At 35.6% G+C, this 26,343-nt stretch overlaps 1 protein-coding gene across 1 annotated transcript; it reads left to right on the forward strand.

The window, feature by feature from the left end:
* Positions 1-4,030: 4,030 nt before the first annotated feature.
* On the forward strand, positions 4,031-24,550 carry LOC149476510 (thioredoxin-related transmembrane protein 1-like). The gene is made up of 7 exons (XM_089711720.1): positions 4,031-4,213; positions 17,339-17,506; positions 18,417-18,591; positions 19,148-19,249; positions 20,417-20,527; positions 22,770-22,847; positions 23,506-24,550. Exons 1-7 carry the CDS (start codon positions 4,035-4,037, stop codon positions 23,602-23,604), a joined length of 912 nt encoding a protein of 303 aa, XP_089567846.1. The 5' UTR covers positions 4,031-4,034; the 3' UTR covers positions 23,605-24,550.
* The last annotated feature ends 1,793 nt before the right edge of the window (positions 24,551-26,343 follow it).

Genomic DNA, 26,343 nt, shown 5'->3' on the forward strand with positions numbered 1-26,343 from the left:
TAAATTTTTCGCAATATATCTCTAGACATAGAGGGAGCCTTGGACAGCGCCTGGTGGCCAGCCATAAAGGTGCGGTTGGCCGAAGTTGGGTGTCCGGGGAACGTTAGGCGGGTGATCAGCAGATACCTGAGTGGAAGAGGTGTGAAAGTTAGGTATGCGGGTTTGGAAGTGAGTAGAGAGACCAACAAGGGGTGCGTGCAGGGTTCCATAGGTGGGCCGCTCCTGTGGGACCTCTTGCTGGATCCTCTGCTGTGGATGTTAGAGGAGATGGATGTGTTTTGTCAGGCTTTTGCCGACGACATTGTGCTAGTGTTTGATGGAGATACTGCTTTAGAAGTAGAGACGAAGGCAAACTGCACATAGAGGAAAATTGACGAATGGGGTGTCAGAAATAAACTAAAATTCGCGCCACACAAGACATGTGCCCTGCTCTCGACACGAAAATTAAAATTTGACAGGCCACGACTTGTAATGGGGAGTGTGGACATCCAATATTTCGAAAGTATTAAGATACTGGGCCTTACTATATTGATGGCGGCCTGACATTCAACGCCCATGTCGGGAGCGTTTGCAAAAAGGCAATCGCCCGTTATAAGCTATTAGCAAGAGCAGCTAAAGTAAGTTGGGGGCTTAACCCCCAAGTAGTTAAGACTATATGTATCGCAGCTATATAACCGACTATATTGTATGCATCAGCAGCGTGGGCACCCAAAGCGGAAAAGATGGGGGTCCAAAAGAGGCTTAACACCGTTCAACGGGGTTTTGCCCAGTAGATCTGCAGAGCATATCGGACTGTCTCTGCGATGCTGTTGGCTGGGATTCTCCCTCTTGACCTCAGGATACTCGAAGCTTCGAGGCTTTATGAGATCAAGAGGGGTGTGTTGCACCCGGCGGTGTTGAGGGACAGGGAGATGGAACGAATGGCACCCGAGATACGGACCCACATACGGCAGAGCAGGTAGAGCTGGGGTTTGGCTTGATAGATGCCTATGCCGACGTGGTTAACAGCCACGTCTTCAGGGTCTATAGGAACGGCAGCAAGATTGCGGCCGTCGAGTCGGAGCCGCCCTTTCCGGAAACCGGATTACGATCTGTGTCCTGTTTCATTCGTCAAGCTTATTTTGAGACAGGATACGATCAGCGAATGGGATAGGAGATACGATGTAGAAGGAACGGCCGGAGTCACGAAGCCCTTTTTCCCAAGCGCTGCTGCTGTATACAAGGTAGTCGCGAAAAAGACATCAGTCATCACACACCACACCACACAAGTACTGACTGGTCACGGTGGATTCGCATTCTGTGAGGTTCTAATGAGGATTCTGATTAAATTTTAACTGTAATAGGACCATAGTATAATTTTCATGATTGTGTAATCATGTGTAATAGTCGTGTTTTCAGTGCAGTGTCTATTTTCTATGATAATAATAACTATCGTGTTTTGTGAAACAATCCAAAGTTGTTTCATTTACTAAAATGTCCTGTATTTCATAAAACATACTATAATAATCATCAAATAATACTTAAGTAAACTATTCGAATAAACAGTAATAGTTATAACAATAAAATGTACGTTACTCTTAATCAATCGAATAACCAAATAATAGATTATTACAAATGTTCAGTATACAAAACAAATAACACGAATATTAGCGCAACAAGATTTTACTGTTGCCGTCGAAAATATAAATTTACACGAACAATATCGTAAGTGACATTACTGACCAGAGCTTGACCTACACTAGTATAGTAAAATGCATCCAGCTAAATTATAACGAAGCCCTTGGGACTACTTAAATTTTGTTGAAATAACCAGATAGCTGAAAAAATTAGCTTCCATATGCGATATTAAAAGTTTCTGATACTTGTTGTTTAATGGAGTTATTAAGGAAAAATGGTTTTTTATTTTTCCTGAACATTTACACTTTTACGATTACCGGATTATTCGCGGGGGGCGTCGATATAGCATCGTTCTTTCATTGAAGTCTTTCCTGGAAGAGATCACTCATAAGTGATAAGGCCGCCATCTGTATCTTCTCTTTGAATAAGTTTTCAGCACAATTAGGTGTTTAAATTTTAAATAAAAAATATATAAAACGACCAACGGAACCCTAAAAGCATATCAAGTGTTATATGTCACCGCTTGTAAGGTTTCACATGCGGCTTCGTCTACTATCGACCGGCGCAATTTTGTCTATTTACAGTTTAATTCGATTAGTGTGTGCTTAGCTGATTTTACTTACACGGTTAATTTGGTTATGATTAGTTGAATTAAAGAGTATTTAGTTATTACGCTGATAATAAAGCGGTAACCAATTTTTCGTAATTTGAAAACTATAGGTACCTACAATTGGTTGTAGGATTTTGTAGGTTCTACGAATGTTAGTAGGTAGCAGACAGCAGTAAAAATAATTAAAAGAAATATTATAATGTGGGCAAATGCTACTAGTATTATAGAATTATATATTACCTAAGGCTGTACCTGCCTACAATATGAATCAAATAAAGTAGGCTTACGTATCAATCACGGCAAAAGCGAATATATGCACATGCGCCGATACAAAAACAGCGGAATACCCAGGATCGATCTTGTAGCAGGAGCCACTACCTATAAAGGTGTGGACAAATTTAAATACTTGGGATGCACTGTGACCGATACGTATACTAGGGAAGAAGAAATCGAAATAAGGATGCAAAATACCCTCCGTTGCAGTGCAGCCTTACACAAAGTACTGGTGTCGAAAATCCTCAGCAGGCGCACAAAAATCCTTATCTATAAAACTATAATAAGACCTATCTTAATGTATGGCTGCGAGACTTGGACACTGACACAAAAAGAAGAAGACAAGCTCCTAGTTACTGAAAGAAAGATCCTAAGAAAGATGTTTGGGCCAGTGTCGACAGAAGAAGGGGTTTGGAGGAGGAGGAAAAACCTAGAACTTCAAGATCTAATGTCCGAGCCAAACGTCATAGGTGAGATTAAAGCCCAAAGACTCCGATGGCTCGGCCATGTGGAAAGAATGGGGGAAGATCGAGCAGCGAAACGAGCGTACCTGGGACAGCCATCTGGACGCCGTCCGGTTGGACGTCCCAGGTACCGCTGGAAAGACGAAATTGCCAAAGACCTGCGCAGCCTCCAGATCGAAAACTGGCAAGAGATGGCGCAGGATAGAGTCAAATGGAGGCTCTTATTGTCGGAGGCCAAGACTCACTTTGGGTCCCTGCGCCACTCTAGTAAGTAAGTAAGTACCTGCCTACAACATACCTAAGAGATTAGAATATGAAATGCAGATTATATGAAACACCATAATCAAACTGAAATTCGGTCAGAAGACCGAAAATTAGACAATTTTTCAGATAGGTAGGTACCTATGATTTATACAGTACCCTCACCTGTCACCGAAATTACAAAAGGACTTACGTAGGTACCTGATTATTATGAGTTAAGTATACAATTTATGTTACAGTTTAAAATAAATAAATAATCGCTATTATTTTTCTACTTCTGTACATAGGTCTTTCGGTCTTTACACACAGACCAAGTGCATTTAACCATACTTAAACAGACAAGTTCTTCATCTTTATAATGTTACTTTGTAAAACAAATTTGTCTCCAACAATTTTAAGATGTTCCTGTATAGTAATGGTACAATATTAAACAAATAATTAACAAACAGACATTTCTAAAACGCTTCCTATTAGATCAAACTAAATAATAATTGTAGAGAGTTATAAAGCTTGCGTACAAAACGTATAAAATATTAAAATCCACCACTTACCACTAGAGCCATCTTTAGGTGATTTCTGCGAAACATTGTACATATTATATTAGTGACATCTATAGGTACGCAAATTATCAACGATTAGTTAGCTCAGAAAACAATTTTTAAGATTGTTCTAATTTTCAGTAATTTAATTCAAATAATCTTATAATATTTTTCTAATTCTTTAATTTCAGTAATATAATATTTTTCATTGATATTTTTTAGATGTCAACACAGCGATCTATAACTTTTTTTCTGTTATTGATCCTGGCAATGTCAGTATTAAAAGAAAAATCAGACATGGCGCGCGTAGGAAATATTTCTCTAGTGTTAAGTTTTCTTCTTTCCTCATCACTAATTCTGTGCTATTTCACAAATCCCACTAGTGCAAATATTGAGCTAGATGAAGACAATTGGCGGCAGATCCTTGAAGGGGAATGGCTGGTAGAATTGTAAGTATTTTTTTAAATCACTAGATAGACCGGCGCATTGCCGAATCCAAACGTGTCAAATTTTTAATTAGTCTTTGTTTTCCGCAGTTACGTCAGGATATGAGAAAAACATATATCGATTTAATTGTAATCCTTTAAAATAATTTCTCAAATCTATTTTTCCTATTCTTTGCTTTATAGGTGTTTTTGTAGAAGTCATAGCTAGGGTTCAATAAACTCCATGCAAGGTCAATATAGAGGTCCGTACCGTTGTTTAACCGTGACGAATTCGCATTTTAATATAATTCTACACAGCCTACATTAAATAATAATTGTAACTATCAATATATCTTCTCTAAAAACATTAATAAAAATGCAAGAAAAATGTGATTGTCACTGAGTCATAGTGGTCAAATAAGAAAGGTGTAGGCAGCATTAAGTGCAGCCTGTTGCTTGAATTTGTTATTTAGGCTTCTAAAAACCTACACGATTTGAGTTGCATTACAAAATCTATATTTCTGAGTCATAATTTTAGTCTTATATTTTTCATCTATGAATTTGAATTCACAAGACAAAAATAAAAGTACCAATCAAATGGCATTTGGTATCCTGATCTTGTTTTATCCTAATGTAAGCTTTGTTTGAATTTCAATTAGCTTGCAAAACAGGAATTGATATACCTAAACATAATTTAAAATCAATGAGCTATTCCCATTAGAATTTGGAATTTTATTTCATTAAGAAAACATAATACTTATATTGAATTATGTTATGTTATGAGTTGGAGCGCCACTTGTAAGTTTTGAGTTTCAAATTGTAACTATATTTATGCTAGAGAAGTGTGGCATAAATTTAAATAATAAATTATCATAATTGTTGCTAAATGAAAAAAAGGAATGAAAGCAAAGGTGGATATCAAGTTTTACTTGATCTACTTTCTTTTTGGGCAAATAGTAACCAATTTACCATACAAAGAAAATATTCCTAGCCGTTCTCTGCTGTTTTACGTACATTGTTCTGCTCCTATTGCTCAAAGCATGATGGCATTTAACCGATAGCCTCTCCTCTAGCTATTAATTGAGCTATCCAACACAGAAACAATTCAAATTGTACTGGTAATTACCGATATTTGCATGCTTAAACGACCGGCAAACTTCTTGGCCAAAAAGTAGGGTAGTGGGGGAAACTTGCGCATATAAAAATGTACTAATTGTTGCGCAAACTTCCCTCACCACGTTACTTTTTGGCCAAGAAGTTTGCCGGGCGCTATAACACAATACAATAGGTTACAATAGGTCTTATATATCAAAAATGATATTTTGATGTGATAAACCTGTGTCTTGTTATTTTTTGTAAATTGGTAATCCACAGTTCATTGCATTATGATGTAAAAACTAAAATATAAATAAACATGGGTATGTTAAAAATTGAGAACCTTTGTCTTTCTTGGCAATGTCACTTAAAAATAAAAGGTAGTAAGATACATAATAATTGTATAAATTAGCAAGTGTGTATATTAACATTAGTGTTATGTATCAATTTACATAATTTTTCATACTTTTTGAATATATGAATGGTATGAATATTATCACTCATTATTATATTTGTAATTGTAAGTGACTACATCAAGGCTATGTTTTGTTTCGTAAGAAGATTCCCTTTTTCTAAATATGCATTCCATGCAAAGCTTTCCCTTACTATGGTTAATGTGAAAGCTGATACCCATTTTTTCCCTGTTATCATCTCCCCCAAGCCGGCTGGTCCCCGTGGGGGAATATGACCAAAACCCTCCAACGTACATTAAAAAATGTCAAAATTCTATACAGATTGGAACACTAAACGTAAGATCTTTAGCATCCACAAGTAGGTATTTAGAACTTATCCATTCATTACAAAAAATAAAAATAGATATATTAGGCTTATCCGAAGTTAGGCGTATGGGCTGCGCAATAGAAGAACATAATGATTTTATTTTTTGCTTCAAAGGAGAAACACCCGGCCTATACGGGGTTGGATTTTTAATAAAAAGAGCTCATAAAAATAATATTTTAAACTTTTCGGGCCTATCCGAACGAGTAGCACTGCTTCAACTGACACTGAATAAAAAAGTTATATCAATAATACAAGTGTATGCTCCAACTGAAAAAGCTGCTGTAGAAGATATTGATAAATTTTATGAAACTCTACAAGAAGCTAAAACGCAGGCAGGAGACAATGTGCTGATTATTGGTGATTTCAATGCCAAAGTAGGCCAAGCTAAAACAAATGAAGAGATGATTCTAGGAAAATATGGATACGGAATAAGAAACGAACGTGGAGAAAAACTTGTAGAATTTGCTTTCGAGCACAAACTATCGATAATGAATTCGTATTTCAAAAAGAGAAATGATCGGAAATGGACATGGATTTCACCAAATGAAAAAACAAAAAACGAAATAGACTATATCCTGTCAAATCGACCTAGAAGTATACAAAATATTGAAGTACTGCACGGTTTAAACTTTAGTTCTGATCACAGACTGGTTAGAGCTACTTATTCACTACAACAAATAAAGAAAAGTAGGAAGGCATTCAAAACAATTCCAAACAATTTAAAAACAGAAGAAGAAATAAAGAGATACAATCAAGCATTAGAAATAAATATGAAGAAATTGGAGATCACAGACTATGATGAAGATGTACAGACCCTGTATAACAAAATAGAAAATTTAATTAAAACAAGCACGTCAACAAACTCGATCAGAGAAGACACAAAAACAAACAAAATCTTTTCTAAATCTACAGTAGAGCTGATGACTAGACGCTCAGAACTATTGAAAACAAAACATAAAACGAAAGAAATGAAGGAAGAGTTACGCACACTTTTCAAAAAAACAAATAAGGCTATCAGACATGATTACGGTGATTACAGAAAGCGCGTTATAGAAGCGAATGTTAAAAACTACAGGAGCGCAAAAAGAGCTTACAAACAATTGAGTACACATAAAACATGGATTCAAAACTTAAACACAAAAAACACAAAAACGAATACGAGGAAAGAAATTTTAGAGACCGCTACAGAATTTTATAAAAACCTTTATAGTGAAAACAAAAGAAAACCTGATAATTCTGAAGACTGCAATAAGAACTATAGCGAGCTACAGGACGAGCCAGAAGAAGTGGATGAAAAAGAAGTAAAAAGGCATATTAATAAATTAAAACCCGAAAAAAGTCCAGGACCAGATGGAATACTAAACGAAGCATTAAAAATTGGGATCGCTACACTATCACGGCCACTATCGCGCCTATTTAACAGAATTTTAAGCACAGGACAAATACCTGAACAATGGAAAAAATCAGATATAACACTGATATACAAGAAAGGTGATCCTCAGGATATTGGCAACTATCGTCCAATAAGCCTGCTCCCTAGTACCTATAAACTTTTTGCGTCAATTGTGCTAAATAGAATAAATTCCAAGATCGAAAACCAACAAACGATAGAACAAGCAGGATTCCGTTCAGGATTTTCAACCATAGACCACATTCATGTTATGCAACAAATTATAGAGAAATACAAGGAGTTTAATAGACCATTATATATAGCCTTCATCGACTACGCAAAAGCATTCGATACGATATCACACGACGCAATATGGGAAACACTGAACAAATGTGGAATCCATCAAAAATACCAGGACATTCTTAAAAATATTTATAATGGTAGTAGTAGCTGTGTGAAATTAGAAAAACGAGGACTAGACATACCAATCTTAAGAGGAGTGAAGCAGGGCGACCCTATGTCTCCTAAGATCTTTATAGCAGTTCTACAAAACATCTTTGACGATTTAAAATGGGAAAACGAAGGAGTTAAAGTCGGTAACCGGTTTCTGAGTCACCTCAGATTCGCGGACGATATTGTCCTATTTGCTGAAAGTAGTAGTAAAATAAATAAAATGCTTAAACTACTAGGAGAAAGAAGCAAAAAAGTAGGGCTGCAAATGAATAAAGAAAAAACAAAATTAATGACAAATAGCTACAAACATACAATTATACTAGAAGGAAAAACAATTGAGTACGTAGATAAGTATATATACCTCGGAAGAGTAGTATCATTCGAGGATAGAAGCGAAGAAGAAGAGGTAGAACGTCGAATAAATACAAGCTGGAAAAAATACTGGGCAATGAAAGAGATTATGAAAGGTAACTATCCACTCAACTTAAAGAAAACAGTAATAGATACATGCATCTTACCAACTCTCACATATGGATGTCAACTCTGGACCTATAATACTAAAATAAAAACAAAAATTACTAACTGCCAAAAAGCTATGGAGAGGAGCATCCTGAAAATTAGAAAATTAGATAAAGTAAGGAGCGGGTACATAAGGAAAAAGACAAAGCTAATTGATGCTCTACACTTCAGTTTAAGACTTAAATGGCAATGGGCGGGTCATGTGGCAAGGTACAAAGACAAACGATGGACAGTAGAAGTAACAAGGTGGCAAGGACCAAAAGGAAAACGGCGGAAAGGACGACCCACGAAACGATGGACTGATGACATCATAAACATAGCAGGGAATGAGTGGATCCAATACGCTAGGGATAGGGACGAATGGTGCAGGTTGGAGGAGGCCTTTACCCAGACCGGGGTTCCTGTTCAGGAGTAATGAGTAGTTCTCCAGACTTAGTTTTAATCAAAATGTTGTAATTTTTTATGGGAAATAAAAGGCTTTATTATTATTATTATTATTATATGTTTTTTTAGGTCATAAATACCTCGCCCATTACTGGGGAATTAAACCAAGGTTGCGGGCTTTTGGCCAAACAACTATGGTTACCTTATAATTAGTCAATTGACAAGAACTTCCTAACAATCCTACAGGTGTTTAATATCACAGCTTTTTGTAGAAGTATAAAAGTGAGTGGGTGTAAATTTAAGATTTTAAGACTAGCGTGGAGTGTTTTCGGTATGACGCCTGTGCTAGAAATTATAATTGGAATTGTCTTGACTGTATTTACCTGCCACTGAGATTTAAGTTCTATAGTAAGGTCTGTATATTTTGTCAGTTTGCTAGTATGAGTGGTGTTAAGATTGTGCGTGTTGGGGATTGCTACATCTATTAAATATACGGTTTTATTTTTCTTGTCGTGAAGTGTGATATCTGGTCGATTGTGGTGTATGGTTTTGTCAGTAAGTATTGTTCTATCCCAGTAAATTTTGAAATCTGCGGTGTCTAAAATTATTTGTGGTGTATATTTGTAGTAGGGTACTTTTTCCGTTATTAGTTTGTATTTGTAGGCGAGTGTTTGGTGAATGATGGCTGCTACCTGGTCGTGCCTGTGTTTATAATCAGTTTGAGTGATTGATGAACATGCGCCAGTTATATGTTGAATCGTTTCCGGTTGCTTGTGGCAGTGTCGACAGTGGTCACTTCTGGAGCTGCTATCGCGAATAATGTACTTCCTGTAATTTTTAGTGTCTATAATCTGATCCTGAATTGCTAACATAAAGCCTTCTGTTTCGGGAAACAGTTCACCCCTCTTTAACCAAGCGTTTGACGCTATCTTGTCCACTATTGGATTGGTCAAGTCCAGGCGGTGTCGGCCATGGAGAGATTTTTGGGTCCATAAGTCTATCTTTTGTTGTTTGGTGATTATGTTTATTTGTTTGTTGAAGTCGGAGAGTGTAAGTGGAGTGAATGTATCTACCTGACATATAACTTGGTGTAAACGTGATTGGTGTGAGCGATTATGAAAAAAGGCCCTAAGTAGTGTGATCTGTTTATTGTGGAGGTTTGTTATATCTATGATTCCTCTACCGCCCTCAATTTTAGGTAGGGTTAATCTTTGGATACAGGCTCTAGGGTGATGTTTTCTGTGTTTTGTCATTGTAGTATTTATTATTCTTTGTAGCGTAGCAAGTTCCGATTTTGTCCAGCGTATGATCCCAAATGAGTATGTTAAAACGGGGATAGCAAAAGTGTTGATGGCTTTAATAGTATTTTTAGCATTGAGGTGGGTGTGTAATATTTTATGTAGTCGTTGTCTGAAATTATCTTGAAGTAGTTTTTTAGTGTCCTTGTGGTGAATTTCTTGTGACTGGTAGTAGCCCAAATATTTGTACCCTTCAGCGGGGTCCACCGTTTCTATGGTATCATGATTCGCTAATTGGTACACATTATGTTCTATCACCCCTCTATTGATTGATTGGATTTTGCATTTATCGATTCCGAATTCCATGCATACATCTTTTGAAAATATCTGCGTAATATCGACAAGGGTATGAATTTCGTTTAGCGTGCCTGCAAAAAGTTTTATATCATCCATATACATGAGATGTGAAAGAGTTATGTTTTCTGTATTGTGTGTTATTTTAAATCCTATGTTATTTTTATTAAGCATGTGGGATAACGGGTTAAGGGCAAGGCAAAACCATAAGGGGCTTAAGGCATCTCCTTGGAAAATACCTCTTCTTATGGGGATGAAATCGGTTTCAGTAGTTTTATCAAAATTGCATATTTTTAATTTTGTATACCAGTTAAGCATAATGTTTTTTAGAAAATGAATAATTATCGGATTAATTTTGTAGTGTTTTAATATGTATAGTAGCCAAGAGTGTGGAATTGAATCAAAAGCCTTTTTATAGTCTATATACATAGTGTAAATGCTACGTTTTTGTTTGAGTGCTAGCTTTGATACTACAGCGTCAATAGTAAGTTGTTCTTTGCATCCCTGACTGTTTTTTCGGCATCCTTTTTGTTCCTCTGATAAAATGTTATGTTCTTGTATATGTCTATGTATTGTTTCACTTAAAGCTGATGTGATGATCTTATATATATTTTGTAAACAGGTGATCGGGCGATATTTTGCAGGGTTCGATGTGTCTGATGGATCTTTTGGTAACATGTATGTAATACCTTGTGTGATATATTGTGGCATGGTATCGGGTGAGCTAATGAATGTATTAATGTGTTTGAGTAGTAATTCATGGGTGGATGTAAGTTTTTTATACCAAAAATTGTGTATGTTGTCGGTTCCAGTAGCTTTCCAGTTATGAGTTTTTGCTATTACATTTTTAAAAAGGTCTAAATGAATTTGTTCAAATTTCATTTCAGGTGTATCCTTTAATCTTTCCTTATCTTCTTCTATCCAGTGATTGTGTTGGTGTTCAATTTGATTAGACCAGATATTTGACCAAAATGCTTTAAGGGATTCAGGGGTAGGCACAGTTGCGCTATTTTCTTGTTGACTTTGATGTTGTGTGAGTTTCCTGTAAAAGAGTTTTTCACTATTGCAGAATTGTTTATTTTGTGTTTTTCTAAGAGTTGTTAGTTTATATCTTTTTAATCGGTTTGCTAAGGCGTTTAATTTTTGTTTCAGTGTGTCAAGGAAGTGTGCTATGTCAGTGTTTTGAGTTTCATGTTGAGTGTGTATTCTGTATTTTTGTTTTATCTTAGACAGATGCTTTTCTAAAGCTGGTGACCTAATACCTCTAGCATATTCAGTTAGCCTCCCAATATTTGCTCTAAGATCGCTTATCCTATCTTCTAATCGTCTTTGCCACCAAGGTGCTTGTGGTTTTATGGTATTTAGGCTGATGTCTCTAATTCGGGCCCCATTAAATTTAGCTGAAGTGTATGCCGCACAATAAATAGAGGTTTGTATTACATTGAAGCTAGTGTCAGGTGTAAATATGTTTGGGAGAGTTACGTTATTCAGATGGTTAATTATGGATGATAGCTTTTTAGATGATTTTAGTTTGGGTATATAAGGCCGGGTTGTTGGGTTCGAATCTTTAAATTTATTATAAGTTTCTGCATACATGTCCTCTAATTGTTGTGCGAGTTCCAGAGTTAAACTTGGCGGGTTGTCTGTTATTTGCGTTGGATTTGTGATATCATCGTTTGTGGTGGTTTGTGTTGATTGCAAAGTTTGGTGTTCGTTGTGTATTTGTGATGGGTGAATTGTAGAAACTGAAATATTTTCATCTATATGTTGTGATTGTAAAGCTGAGGTATTTAATTCGTTTCTTACTTCTTCTCTAATTCTATTTAATCTATCATTGGACAAGAGGTGATTATTGACAATAGATCTGCGTTGGTCAGCTATTCTTTGTACTGAAAGGTGAGCTATTGAAGGGCATTTAGTAATTATATCCTGATGAAGTAAAGGTCTATAAGTAGTTAAATCGGTTTCAAGGTTTGTGAGTCGGTAGTAACTTCTCATTATGGTTTCGTTAAGATTATCTGACCATCTGATCCTACCCTGTTGGGTGTGCTCTGTAGTCGCGTTCACTTCTGCGGGTGTAGGGTTTTGTAGTAGAATTCTAATTTCTTCCTTGATATTATTAATTTCTTGTTTTGTAAGGAAGTTGCGTTGAACAATAGCACGACGTTGATCTCCTATTCTTTGTTTTCCTACGTTCATTTCAGGGTATTCCGCAGTAAAACGTGCATGTAATGGTGTCAGGTACGTTCTTGTGTTTGATTCTAAGTTTGTGAGGATGAAATAGTGGCGCATGATGAAAATGTTCATTTCTTTGGTCCACGTTTTACGTGTGCGCCTTCCATCTGGGGCGGGTGCAGTAACTTTAGCTGAAGTAGCCTCCTGCACAACATCCCCAATGGATTGTAATGAAGATGAAGGTGATACATTGGATGAGCTTGATTCTTGATAATGGAGCAATGAGAGTGGTGATGATGGTATTGATGAAAACAATGACGAAGGTGAAGAACATGATATTGATTCTACAGATTGGGCTGTCGCGGTTGGACAAGAGACAATTGGCGATACGGTGCCCCCCCCAGAATACGAGGGGCAGCCCGAGCTCGTCGGCTCGGGGCGGGATTCTCCATCGCGGTTAGCTTTGGTACCCGCCTGGGGTAATACTCTGTTTCTAAGGCGCATCGCATATTATCTAACGAGATGATTAATGTGGTATGGGTAAGAGTAGAATAGTGAATTATGACATTAGAAGGAACAAGTAAAGAGAGAAAGTAAATTAATAAAGTGAAAGAAAAGAGTATGGGAAGAGTGGTGAAATAACAGGAAGAAGGAAGGGAAAGGAGAAGTGAGAAAAGACCATATTTTTAGCTTGTGACCGGGCTAAAAACATTGGATGTACCTCTTTTAGTCTGACCTCTCCCCCTAGACCTTTCCAGCATGAGTAGCTCTACTGGCATAGCTCTAGTGCTCATTGAGGCACACAAGCCCCTCCACGACGGCAACGTAGAGATACGTTGGGGGGTTATTATTATTATTATTATCATCTCTTAAGGTATCAATTATTGAAAACAAGCATACATTTGAACTGAAATCTTTACTAATCTAATGAGGAATCTTTTCAGTTTACCAATGGTTTAGCAATTTCAGTGTTACAGGCAGGCTTATACTAGCTGTGCTCCGCTCCTGTTGATCTTAGCAAGATGATATATTGCCTGTAGCCTTCCTACATAAATGGGTTATCTAACACCAAAAGAATTCTAACACCAAATCAGATCAAACAAACTCTTCATCTTTATAATATTAGTATAGATATAAAACTTTTCCAACATCTTAATATATGAGTACAAGCTTTTTTCCCGCAGCTTTGCCCACATAGTCAAAGTAAAACCTGCATAATTTCTGTTCCAGTGGCATTTTTGGGATAAAAACTATCCTTATTGTTAATCCAATTTACCCTGTGTGTGCCAAATTTTATAAAAAACGGTTCACCAGTTTTTGAGTAAGAAACAAACACAAAAACTTTCACATTTATAATATTAAGAGGATTAATGAAAAAAAAATTCTCTAAATTTCTAAAGCTGAAAGGAAAAGCTCTAATAGACCTATGATGATAAAAGTAAAATAGGAGCATGGAACACTGGACCTTTAACACAATAAAATGGTCAATTGACCATAACCATTCCTTGAATATTTACTAGTTTGTATGCATTTAAAATCTTTGCATAGTGTCAAATACTACAAGCGGCCCGCCTCCTTGGTACAGTGGTTGACGCGTGAGCGTACCACGGAGGGCACGAATTTCTGTTCGAGGTTCGATTCCTGTTGGAGACGAAAAAAAAATATTTCTCGGTCTGGCACGACACAGAAGGCTGATCACCTACTTGTCCCTAAAGAAAATCGATCAGTGAAACAGATGTATGCATAATGCATCTGCCCCTTACCCCGCTAGGGGACATGGGACATCACTTTTTTTTCTAATGACCTCTTTTAATACTGCAAGAGGTTAATATCAACAGTTCAACAAAGTTTAACATTCCTCAGCAATTAGCCAGCATATTCCTTATCAAGCATAAACAATGATTTAACTGTCTCATACCTATATTAAGTTGATACTGGTTAATCAATGTTTAAAAATAAACATGTAAATAATTCTTTGTTTACAAATATCCTGTAAACATGGGCGATTAATTGGACGAATACCTTTGCTTATGATTTAATGGTATTTTTGCAAGACTAAAACATTGCTTATACAACTTTGCAGAAAAAATTCAATCTAATGATGGGAGCTATTTTAGTTCATTTTAAATAATAGTGTGTATGTTTAGATGTACATATTAGAATATTTCAGTATTTCTAAGTTTTTTAGTAGAAAGAATGAAATTCATATATGGATTTCATTCATTCTTTAATGCAAAGAATTTACTGATTTATCTAACAGCAAAATATGTGTAGTAAGCCGTAAGAGAACAAATAATTTCTTTTCAAGTCCATTTTTTTTAACTTTTAAATTCAAATTCCAGTCAAATGACTGCTTCCGTCTAGTGTTAACAAACCTATAGATATTCCACTAAAAAATAATTCAAAAGAGCGAAATACTCTAAAAAAATCTCAAAGAATTTTAAACATAATACAACTAATCAACTATTACTCATTCATATAAACCTTAGATAAAAAATAATAATAGTTTAAAAAAACTAAAAAACACGCTCTTAGGTCGGTTGTTTATAAAAAGCGTGTTTTTAATTTTTTTTTTAAGTAACTATTATTTATTTTATCAAATTAGTGTATTGTCATCGGTCCTCAATAAATCTACAAAGTTTGAACGAAATCTGGCCGTTTAAAGTGGGTCAAAATCGCGCCCAAAGAAGTCGGTTACAAACATACAGGTGAAGCTAATATAAAGCGTGTAAAAACCAATAAGTAGATATTTCTATCTCTATAACAGACTATAGCAATGATGTAATATTCATATGCATATGTTACGGCTAAAGGTAGGTGAGAACATAAACTTAAGATTAGCCGGCTAAACTTAGGTTTATTTTCGACGAGGTGTTAATGTTAGTTTGTTCTATCTTTAGCCGGCTAAACTTAAGTGTAACCGCAGGCCCGTGGCTAAAAATGTCGGGGTGGGTAGATTTGGTTACTATAATACATGTAAGGAACAGGGCGAGTGTTTTCTGGCACTTCGCCGGCTGCTGCCGCAGCACGCTCGCTGCGCTCGCTCGGCTCGTGCGGGTCTTAAGAGTTCTAACCTAACCTAACCTAGCCACCAGCTTTCTGCCCTGAGTCGGGGTGGGTAGATTTGGTTACTATAATACATGTAAGGAACAGGGCGAGTGTTTTCTGGCACTGTGCGGGCCCCTCAAGCCCTCCACCGGCCCGGCGCTAACCAAATCTACCCACCCCGACATTTTTAGCCACGGGCCTGCGGTTACACTTAAGTTTAGCCGGCTAAAGATAGAACAAACTAACATTAACACCTCGTCGAAAATAAACCTAAGTTTAGCCGGCTAATCTTAAGTTTATGTTCTCACCTACCTTTAGCCGTGACACATACATTATGATTCAGATCAAATTAACATCCATCAGTGATTGCATGCTGAGTATTGATTGCATGAAAGTGATATGACCTATATTGCAGAATGAAATATAAATGTTGTACTACTAGTCTAGTTAATATTGTATTGGATTATTTGATACAAAGCTTGTTTGTAATGAATAAGATAATTGATAAAACATGATTTATTAAGCTATTGCATAGCTTCTATCGCGGGCCTTGAGCGCGGGAACCGAATCGAGAAATTCCGTAACGAAAAAACCTCACGCTCCCCACCCCGACGGGCTCGGAGGTGTGGCTTGAAGGCATGCTATGCAATAGCTTTACCACGGCAGTCCCCGAGTGCCACACGTCTTTTTTTTATTTTTTGATAACTATTCTAATTGTGAACTTACACACTACAGTAGAAAGGTGTTTATTTTGTGGGAATACGATTTTTTTTTTAATCTTTTTTATTACAGGATTTTTGTCCTAAAGGACGATGACAATCCCATCGTATCTTGTACAAATATTTAACACTTAACAAACTATATTAACTATAATTTTAATTTAAAGTTGAATAGCATTCAGCTGCATCAGAATTCAGAGTGTAGTGCAGCTAGAATGCTATGATATGCATTCATAAAATTTATTTTAATATTTGTCAACATGTCTTTTCTTTTAACATCATTCCGAACACATTCCATGAGGAAGTGTGAATACGAATTTGTTGATTCAAATAAACTAATCATCAGGTCATATAAATTTTATACGGTATTTTTTTTAGAAAAACAAACCAAAATATTGTGTTTTGGATGATACCTGTCCTACCATAGAATGTTTTCCAGGTTCTAGTCCAGACTCCTTTTAATTATTTAAATCGGCAGTACTAAACAGCGTTTATCTTATACTAGCTGCGCTCCACGGTTTCACCCGCGTGCCTCCGCCCCTGTTGGCCTTAGCGTGATGATATAGCCTATATCCTCCCTTGATAAATGGGCTATCTTTTTCATATGTTTTAACTTTCAGTTTACGCTTTTAGCTTCCTTTATCTGTAAAGTCCATTTCAAGAAAGAAGTCCCGCGGTCAATTACGGAACTAATTTAACAGATGGGGAGATCGGCCAATACATTACATAATATATCAATTTTTTTATCTAAATATTCGAGTCACAGTAGTTTATAAAGTGAAATTAAATGAACGATACATAATTTCCCTCACAGATTTCCCCACATTTAACCCTGCCAACATTATTACGCGCGTATACAGCGCTGCGTCTGCGGGACTTCTTTCTTGAAATGGACTTTACTATAAGACGTTCCTTGGTATAAAATTTACACAAATAAAAGAAAAATTTGTACACTTCAACAATATAAATTGATAAATAATAATGAAATCACTAGCTATGCGCCATGGTGCCCAGCGTGCAACGCGTTATCACCCGCGTGGAAGGACCTAGCGAATCGCGCGAAGACCAAGAAGCTGGACATGCGGGCCGCGGCCGTGGACGTGACCAAATCGCCCGGCTTGAGCGGTAGATTCGTGGTCACAGCGCTGCCCACTATCTTCCAGTGAGTTTCTTTTAAAAGTTTATTTTTTGTAAATTTTCGTACGTAGATAGATGGTAAATTGAAACTATGGGAATTAAATTTAGTAAGTAGTGGATAAATCAAAGAGATTTTTTTAAGATCATCCATTATATGGTGAAAGTAACAGTGTATTGTATTGCAGTTTACTACACTTTACTCCGCCTGTACTGTGTTCTACTCGCTAATAATATTATACTACACTACTCTTCAAGTATTTATTTTATAACCTCGCTATATTCTACTAAACGCCGAAATTCTCCAGAACAATGCCGTGCAATGCGCACACAATGATGAAGTATTGTAGTACACCACACTTCACTCAACTATTCTATATTTACTTTTCACTTTGTATTCTACCTTACTCTCTTGTACTCTATTTAACTCCACGATACAGTACTACATTATACTTTACTCCTAATCACTCTACAGCGGCTAGCGTTCAAGGTGGTTAGTTCCGTCAGTGCAAAAGGCCGCGCATACAATGACGAAGTATTCTAGTACAGCACTGCACTATCATTCAGTTTGCCTCTCACTGTACTCTTCTGTAATGTACTATCTTGTCCTATACAATAACATAATACTACTTCAATTATATGATGGTAATGGTATTTTAAGGGGTCGTAATATGTGGGATCCAACACAACAATTAATAACACATTACTAACACAAATTGTATTTGTATAACTGTCAAATTTCAGAGTGCAAAAAAAAAAAAAAATTCAATTTTTTTTTTTAAATTTTTTGCAAATTGTAACTAACACAAATATTGTAAAACTATCCAAAGGTGTGTGGAAATAAAAGGCTTTTTTATTTTTTATTAATGGTATTATGCATTCAATTTTGTTTTTTCTATGAATACTTATATGATTATTATGAATTTTACCCCCTGCAGTGTAAAAGACGGCGAGTTCCGGCAGTACAAGGGGCCGCGCGACGCGGACTCTATGCTCGAGTACGTGCAGGAGGCTCGCTGGCGCAAGGCCGACGCGCTGCCCGCGTGGAAGGCGCCGCATTCATTGCAGATGGGCGTCGTTGCGCACTTCTTTAAGCTCAGCCAGGCGTTGAGGGTGAGTGGGCTGTGGGTAACTCAGTGAGTGGGGTGGTGTGGACAACTGAGTGAGTGGGTTGGTCCAACTCACTCTGTCAGGCGCTGTGGATGAGTGCAATTTCAACGCCGTGCCCGGCCGAGTCAGGGTTAAGCATGAATAACTTCATACAAAAAGTATACAATGATGTTTGATCGCGCCCCGGCCGGGACACCTACAGGGCACGGCCTGTTGCGTAAAATTGATCATATTATGTTGAAACGTTCTTGCTCGAAGGGCGATGTTTTCAAGCGATATTGTTTTTTTTTTATTTTTTAGATGAATAGCCTAAATGAAATATGAATATAATGACTCAGCCAGGTAGCTTGCTGGCTCATAAATATAAATTCATATTTTTTGTTCTCTCATAGTAACAGATGTACAATATTATTATCCCATTTGAATAAACAATAAAATCTTCTAACTTTCGAATAAGGTATTCCATGCCATCACGTAACGACAAACGCTACACGTTCAAATACTCAAATTTACGTGTATGTATGTACCCCCGTACGTAATAAACGGTTAAACATTACAGAGTGTGCACAACATGCTGATGGAGACATACGGTCTGCCAACGTGGGGATCGTATTTGATCTTCGCCATTGCAACTATATTTATTGGAGCCCTGTTGGGTTTGGTAAGTATTTTTTAATTTATTTTGGGTTTTTGTATGGATTTTATTGGGTAAAAAGGAAAATTAAGGGTCTAAAATTGAATATTCTTTTGTAGAATCTTTTAATAGTCTTTTGTTTTTTTTTTCTAGTACTAACTATCTACTAATTAACTTTCTACTACTAAGTAGAAAGTTAATTTTATTGACTTAACCTAAAGATTAACAGCTGGAACAATTAAAATGTAATACAAATATGTACGTAAAAAGTATCCATAATCCATATGTATTGTAAATAATATAAATTTTTATTTACACGCTTATATTATCTTCACCTGTATGTTTGTTTATAACGGAGTCCTTTCAACTCAATATTGACTCATTTTAAACGGTCAGATTTAATACAAACTTTGTACACTTAACAAGGATCGGTGACAATACAATAATTTCATTATAAAAAACATGGGATCAGTTCTTTAGAACTATTTTTACTTTGAGATGATAAAAAACTGTATTAAATTATACTAATGTTACATGTTAATGGAACTGCATTTTAGAATATATTATTCGATGATAAAATTTAACTCATTTATGTATTAAAACCGGTCGAGAATTATATAAAATTGTGTATTCAAAATGAAATAAAAGTAGTGATGTTAGACATTTTATAATCAAATAATATTTTTTGATTTATATTTTATACATCACTGTTGCGTTATATAATTAAGTTATACATTAATAATTTGTTTTTATGTCAAGACTGTGCACATTATTATTTATTTATTACTTTAATGCACACACAGACGAAACACAAATAAGAGAAAGAACATAAAATAAGAGCAAAACATGTACAAAACAGCAATTATCACTAGGTGCTTAGGTAGCGATCTTTTCTAAGCTACAATAATATTATGTATTGCGCAGCACATGTACACATATAAATGATATTAATCCCTCTTGTCAGCATTGTAATCAAATTTTTTTATGTGTGGTTCAATAAATTAGTAAAGGGCGTTTTTTCACCAGAGATGTAAGAAGATGCGTAGCGAGAGATGTGTTTGTAAAAAACCAATACTATCATTTCAAACGCTAAATATATATAGCGATATGATTGGTTCTTTACAAGCATATCCCTCGACCTTTATACACCGTAATATGTAATTAATAATTAACACTTAAATATATTATTTTCAGATGCTCGTGTGCATAATAGACCTATTATACCCGCCTCGTCGCTCCGACAAGGTGCACGTGTCCCGCGCTGAGGCCGAGAAACGCAAGCGGAACGATAACAAGTCGGACGATGTGAGTTGGGTGTGCTCAGCAGTGAGTTGGTTGTGCTCAGCAGTGAGTTGGTTGTGCTCAGCAGTGAGTTGGTTGTGCTCAGTAGTAAGTTGGTTGTGCTCAGTAGTGAGTTGGTTGTGACTTGTGCTCAGCAGTGACTTGGTTGTGCTCGGTAGTGAGTTGGTTGTGCTCAGCAGTGAGTTGGTTGTGCTCAGGAGTGAGTTGGTTGTGCTCAGTGAGTTGGTTGTTATCAGTAGTGAGTTGGTTGTGTTCAGTAGTTGCACATAGACCTGCTGTACTTGTCCGTGTCGCTTAGTCAAGGTGGGGTCCCGCGCTGAGGCCGAGATTGCGAAACGATAACAAGACGGACGATGTGAGTTGAAAATGAAAAAAATAAATTGAAAAAATTTTAAAATAATACAGTTTATAATTTATATATTTGGGGTAACTGAAGCCTGTGTTAGTTCAGTGTTACAGTCTTTAGAATCTCCTCACAATTTTAGTAGATTGGTTGCCTTTTCCTACTTCAATAAAAGTGGGTTCTTTTCAGCAGTAAGTTGGTTGGGCTCAATAGTGAGTTGATTGTGTTCAGTAGTGAGTTGGTTGTGTTCAATAGTGAGTTGGTTGTTATCAGTAGTGAGTTGGTTGTGTTCAGTAGTAGCACATAGACTTACTGTGTGTGTGAGTTGATTATGAGATATGAGTTTGTTATTATAAGTATTGAGTTTGTTGTAATATGAAGTGATTGGGTTGTTATAAGCAGTGAGTTGGTTTTTATAAGAAGTGGGACAGTGTGGAATGGAGTGAGATAGTTGTAGTTGTTTTTGAGTTGATTTTGTTTAATTGTGAAAGGAGGATGGCCACATATGACCTGAATGCGAACATTAATCATCGGTGTATCAAAAAATAGTAATTTATGCGTGCTTTTACTAACGGGGTCTAACTTATTTTTTTCGGGCCGGGAAAATGTTATGTATTATTAATAAATAAACTCAAATTCATAACATTGTTTGAACGCATCCAAACGTCTTTCATTTTTACCTGTGTTATGCGTTTCATTTTCACAGCGCAGCGGGAGTTAATTAGCGATTACGTTTAAAAAAATACTAGAATAATAATATATATTTCTTTGTTTTATTTAACCTATCATATTTAATAGCAAAAACAGTAAGAAAGATATAATTTATAGATTTAAAAAATATTTTTTGCCATAAATACATTTAATAATATACCTAAAATATGTAAAACGGAACGTATTTTTTACCGGCATAATAGACACAAAGGTTAGATTTATTTTTATTTTATTTTATTTTGTTACAGTAACAGATTGCAGAACAATTCCTTATATCTAGCTCTTATCTAATAATACATATAAATTCTACAACCCAATTAATACCATACACAGCTTTGAACCAAAAAACAAAAACCGTTTACATTATGACCATGTTTTTGTTCCTAATCCATATCTATACCAAGCTAAAGCCAGGAACAAACATAAACCAAGAAAAAAAAAATTCTAACAGAGAGAAAAAAAAAGCTACTATTTGATACACATGACATACTAGATGACACATGACATGACTGACGCGTAGCTGAAAAACATGATTCTGTTTATTATTTGTCACTACAGTGTTGTATTGGCTTATATAACAATCAAATAAATAACATAGGCTACGTCGTCCACCCTTAGAATTTAGTTATGGCTGCAGGTATAACTCTAAACCATATTAATTATATACGTAGCCATAACCTCAAAAATGGCAAATTATGTAAAAATTCTAAGCTCCACCACTTTCAAATAATATATTTGCAATGTGGGATTGCTAAGGGTGGTTAGGCGAACCATTTAACCCCTATATTAATCATGGTCGCGACATTTCATAGTCAGGTCTTGGTATGTATGGGCAGTGGCCGATGTCCTTTGTTTTTTTGAAATATGAGTGCTATAAAAAGAGAGAACTAAATTCAAATTCAAATTGCTTTATTTGCAGAATGTAGAATTAACTACAAAGATGTTTGTAGATACAGATAATATAGATCCTTAAACATTCTGCTCGTAGTTGAGCGTGCAAATATACATCTTATAAACTACATTAAATACAATATTATATCCCACAACACTTATAGAGATCCCAATACAGTAGAAAAACAAATATATTAATTTATGTCCAGATCCATTGATTTTAAATTACTATTTTTGATTTGTCAAGGCACTTATATCATAGAATTGCTACTACTAATTCAATTATTTATAATTTTATAGGAGCTGATAAACGACGACATTGTGGATGACGCTGATAACGCAAATGACAGCGACGCTGAGAAGAACTCACCCAGTGATGTGAGTATACATTTCTTTTATATGATAAGAAAGACTTTCTTAATTTTTATAATTAACTAGCTTCGCCCCACGGTTTCACCCGCGTTGCTCCGCTCCTGTTGGTCTTAACGTGATGATATATTTGAGAAATATATTTGTTTTCAATTTTAAACAATGTAGAATTTAATGGAATGCTAATTATTATTTTGCTGATGGACCTTCCGGTGTTATAACTATAATAAATTTTACCAATTGAGTTGACTTTTTGTTGATAATGTAAATGTTATTCTTGTATGTACTTAAAAATAAGCTACTAATTATCGTTTTTAATTTTTTGTTCGGATCGTTATATACTTATTTTTCCATTTTTAATCAAATATTTTAAAGGCAATGAAAACACTGAGGATTTTTTCATGTACAATTTATTGTAGCATACTAGCGGTCCGCCGCGGCTTTGCCCGTGGTACATATTTCGCAATAAAAAGTAGCCTATGTCCTTTCTCGGGTATCAAAATATTTTCATACCAAATTTCATGCAAATTGGTTCAGTAGTTTAGGCGTGATTGAGTAACAGACAGACAGACAGAGTTACTTTCGCATTTATAATATTAGTATGGATTTATTTAAAAATCGTAAAAACCGCAGAAAAGTTTTAAAATTCTACATTTACTTATTCTAGACATCCGATGACGACAAAGCTAAAGACAAGGGCGAAGGCGAGGGGGCGAAGGCCGACAAACCGGAGACACGCAAGCGGAGGCCTAGGAAAGCTGACTAAATAATTAATAAATAATAATATATACGTATGACCTAATTCTGTAAATTATAGGTCCCAAACTGAGCACGAACGTAAAATTTTATCGTTATAATAAATACTAAATCGAAATAGAAATGGCTTTTTATATTACTTTAAATGGTTTGCATCTTTCAAATATAACATCTGTTTTAAATAAAGTTGATTCTTTGAATGGTGTTTTTTCGTGTTAAGTTAGATTTGTACCATTATTTATCTTTTGAGTTCTTTAAACTATGATAATATGAGCTCAATACCGCATTTATAAACGTTTTTATAAAATATCCATGTAAATGTAATCAGAAATATTAAGTTTTCATTAAATTTAAAAGTATTGAAACTTTGAGTGTTGTGTGCATTTGATTGTTTTACACTGCACCAAGTGTTAGTGTAAGTTGCACTTTAGTATTATTTAAAGTACTGATTTTTTTAATTTTTATACACGTTAAAATTATGAGAACATATACTGTTTTTTTTTCGGTTGGTATTGTTAAAAATTTCGATTGAATTATGAACAATTTTTTTTTGTGTAAAATTTTTGAGAAGTACGAAATCAAACAAAATTACTAATAATATGGTGTAGAATACTCACAATGTAGAAATTAACGTCGATATTATAAACATTCCCAAAGTAATCGATTTGAAAACACGTAAATTGTACTTATTGTTTTTAAGATCAAAGTTACTCCGCTTTTATGATATACGTATGTAATACTAATTTTGTTGATACAACATTTTTTTTTTTACTATAATTTTGGCGGGAAGCAAAAATTTTAAAATTAATTTACCATTTTATAGTTTTTCTTGTCTTATTTTATTATTTTTGCGTCTCGCATTAAAATTAAATTGCCTTGTACAAAGACTTACGATTGTATAAAGAGTTGCATCTAATAACCTAGTGACTTGCTAATAAATTGTATTTATAAATAAATGGCGTTTTATTTTCCCTGCACTCCTCTCCTGTACCTATACATATAATAAGTATTTAAGAAAAGAAAATTCACTTAAGTTGCAAAATCTATAACTTGACTAGCAAATCTTATCCCGGTCCTTTTATTCGCAGGAATACGCAAAACCCGAAAGCGTAGAACAACACATAATCACACAACACTATCGTCAATAATATTAACAAATTATATCATTCATAGGCATACGTTATAAAGAATACAGCTGAACCGATTCTGATAGCATCAGCGTTTAAATGCAGTCTCCGTCTCTAATAATGAAGAAATTGACGCAAAGGGCTAATATACTCCAAATTATAAAATGTAACAGCTTATTCGGTAGGCATAACAATAATATGTTGATATTGAAATATTTTGCGTTGGTGAGACCATTTACCATCGAGAAAGGTATGTAAAGTCTGCACAATTACGAACAATATTCCCTCTGAGATCAGAAAAAGTTGCGTAGCTCAGGTGTTCACTTATCACAAAAAAGTGTACAGATAGAAAAAAAACAAGACACCTATTGGTCCGGGAGCCAGCAGCAGATTTTATGACCAAGTTCCTCTCAAGCGGTAATTAGTAAAATGCATCAAAGTATAGTATTATGAAGCCTCGTGAACGTCAGCTGGAGCTCGGTTGGGGGGAAGAGCGGTTGTAGCCTCCCGTATCAGCTGACGGTTTTTCCACCAAGATACAGCCAGCTGACATATATATTTATCCACAGTTACATATAAGCTATCATCAGGTAAATTTTTGTTTGAGAGGAAATCACGGAAAATAAATTTTCTTTAAATTTTACTTTCATGTTCGAGACACCAGCTGACGTATAATACACCATGTTGTAACCAGCTGACTATTTTTTTTCGTTGAGATATTGGGTTAGCTACAATTTGACAAATTTTTAGCTGAGAGGAAATGAATGAATGAATGTATTTTTTTTCCTATGTGCGTGGGAGGCTACAACCGCTCACCCCCCCAACAGAGCGCCAGCTGACGTTCACGAGGCTTTATAATACTATACTCTCATGCGTCTGACGAATTATCTCTTGAGAGGAAATAGTTAACCAAATATGCACCTGGCTCCCTAACCATATGTAGCTGGCTCCCTACTTGTGTGGTCGTTTTTATGATCGAAAAGTTACCTACTTATTCCCTAATTAATTTACCTATATATTCTACTTTATCTTGATTGCTATAGTGCTTGAAATTAAAAAAAAATAGTTCGCGCTTTGATGCAGTTTCAATGTAAAGCAACAGCTCGCGCTCGGTTGCATTTCTTTACCGAGCCGCGTTTCCACCGGGTCCCTAATTCCTATTACCCAAAGAAATCTGTTTCACATAACCAATAGGCAATGACCAAACGACTTTTCGCCTGACGACTCAAGGAATATTTGTATACGGGTGCGTCACGATATACTGTTCACATATTCATAATTTTGTCATTCGCACACGAACATGTAGCCGTAATAATAGCCGTCGAGCGTCACATATCTGTAGTATTGGTAGATATTTATTCTACTTTTTGGTCTTAGCTAGGTGTGAGCTTTTACACATTCGTGTAAATAGCAAAGCAAATGACGAACACGATTTTTAATGCAGATGCAAATGTTGCCTATTAAATTGGCTCGACTATAATATATTTTTTTAATATACAATATTATAAAGTTTGTTACACGCCTCCGCGACTCTAACGATTTTTTTATCATTGCGCAGTGCGCTACCAACAAAATACAGGCTTATGTGTATAATTTCGTTTTCGTGCTTTCGATTTACGTAT

Source organism: Colias philodice, chromosome 27, assembly GCF_061535455.1.
Source record: "Colias philodice isolate Cphi_HAF_F1 chromosome 27, ilColPhil1 Martin Lab GWU primary, whole genome shotgun sequence".
Taxonomy (NCBI): Eukaryota; Metazoa; Arthropoda; class Insecta; order Lepidoptera; family Pieridae; genus Colias; species Colias philodice.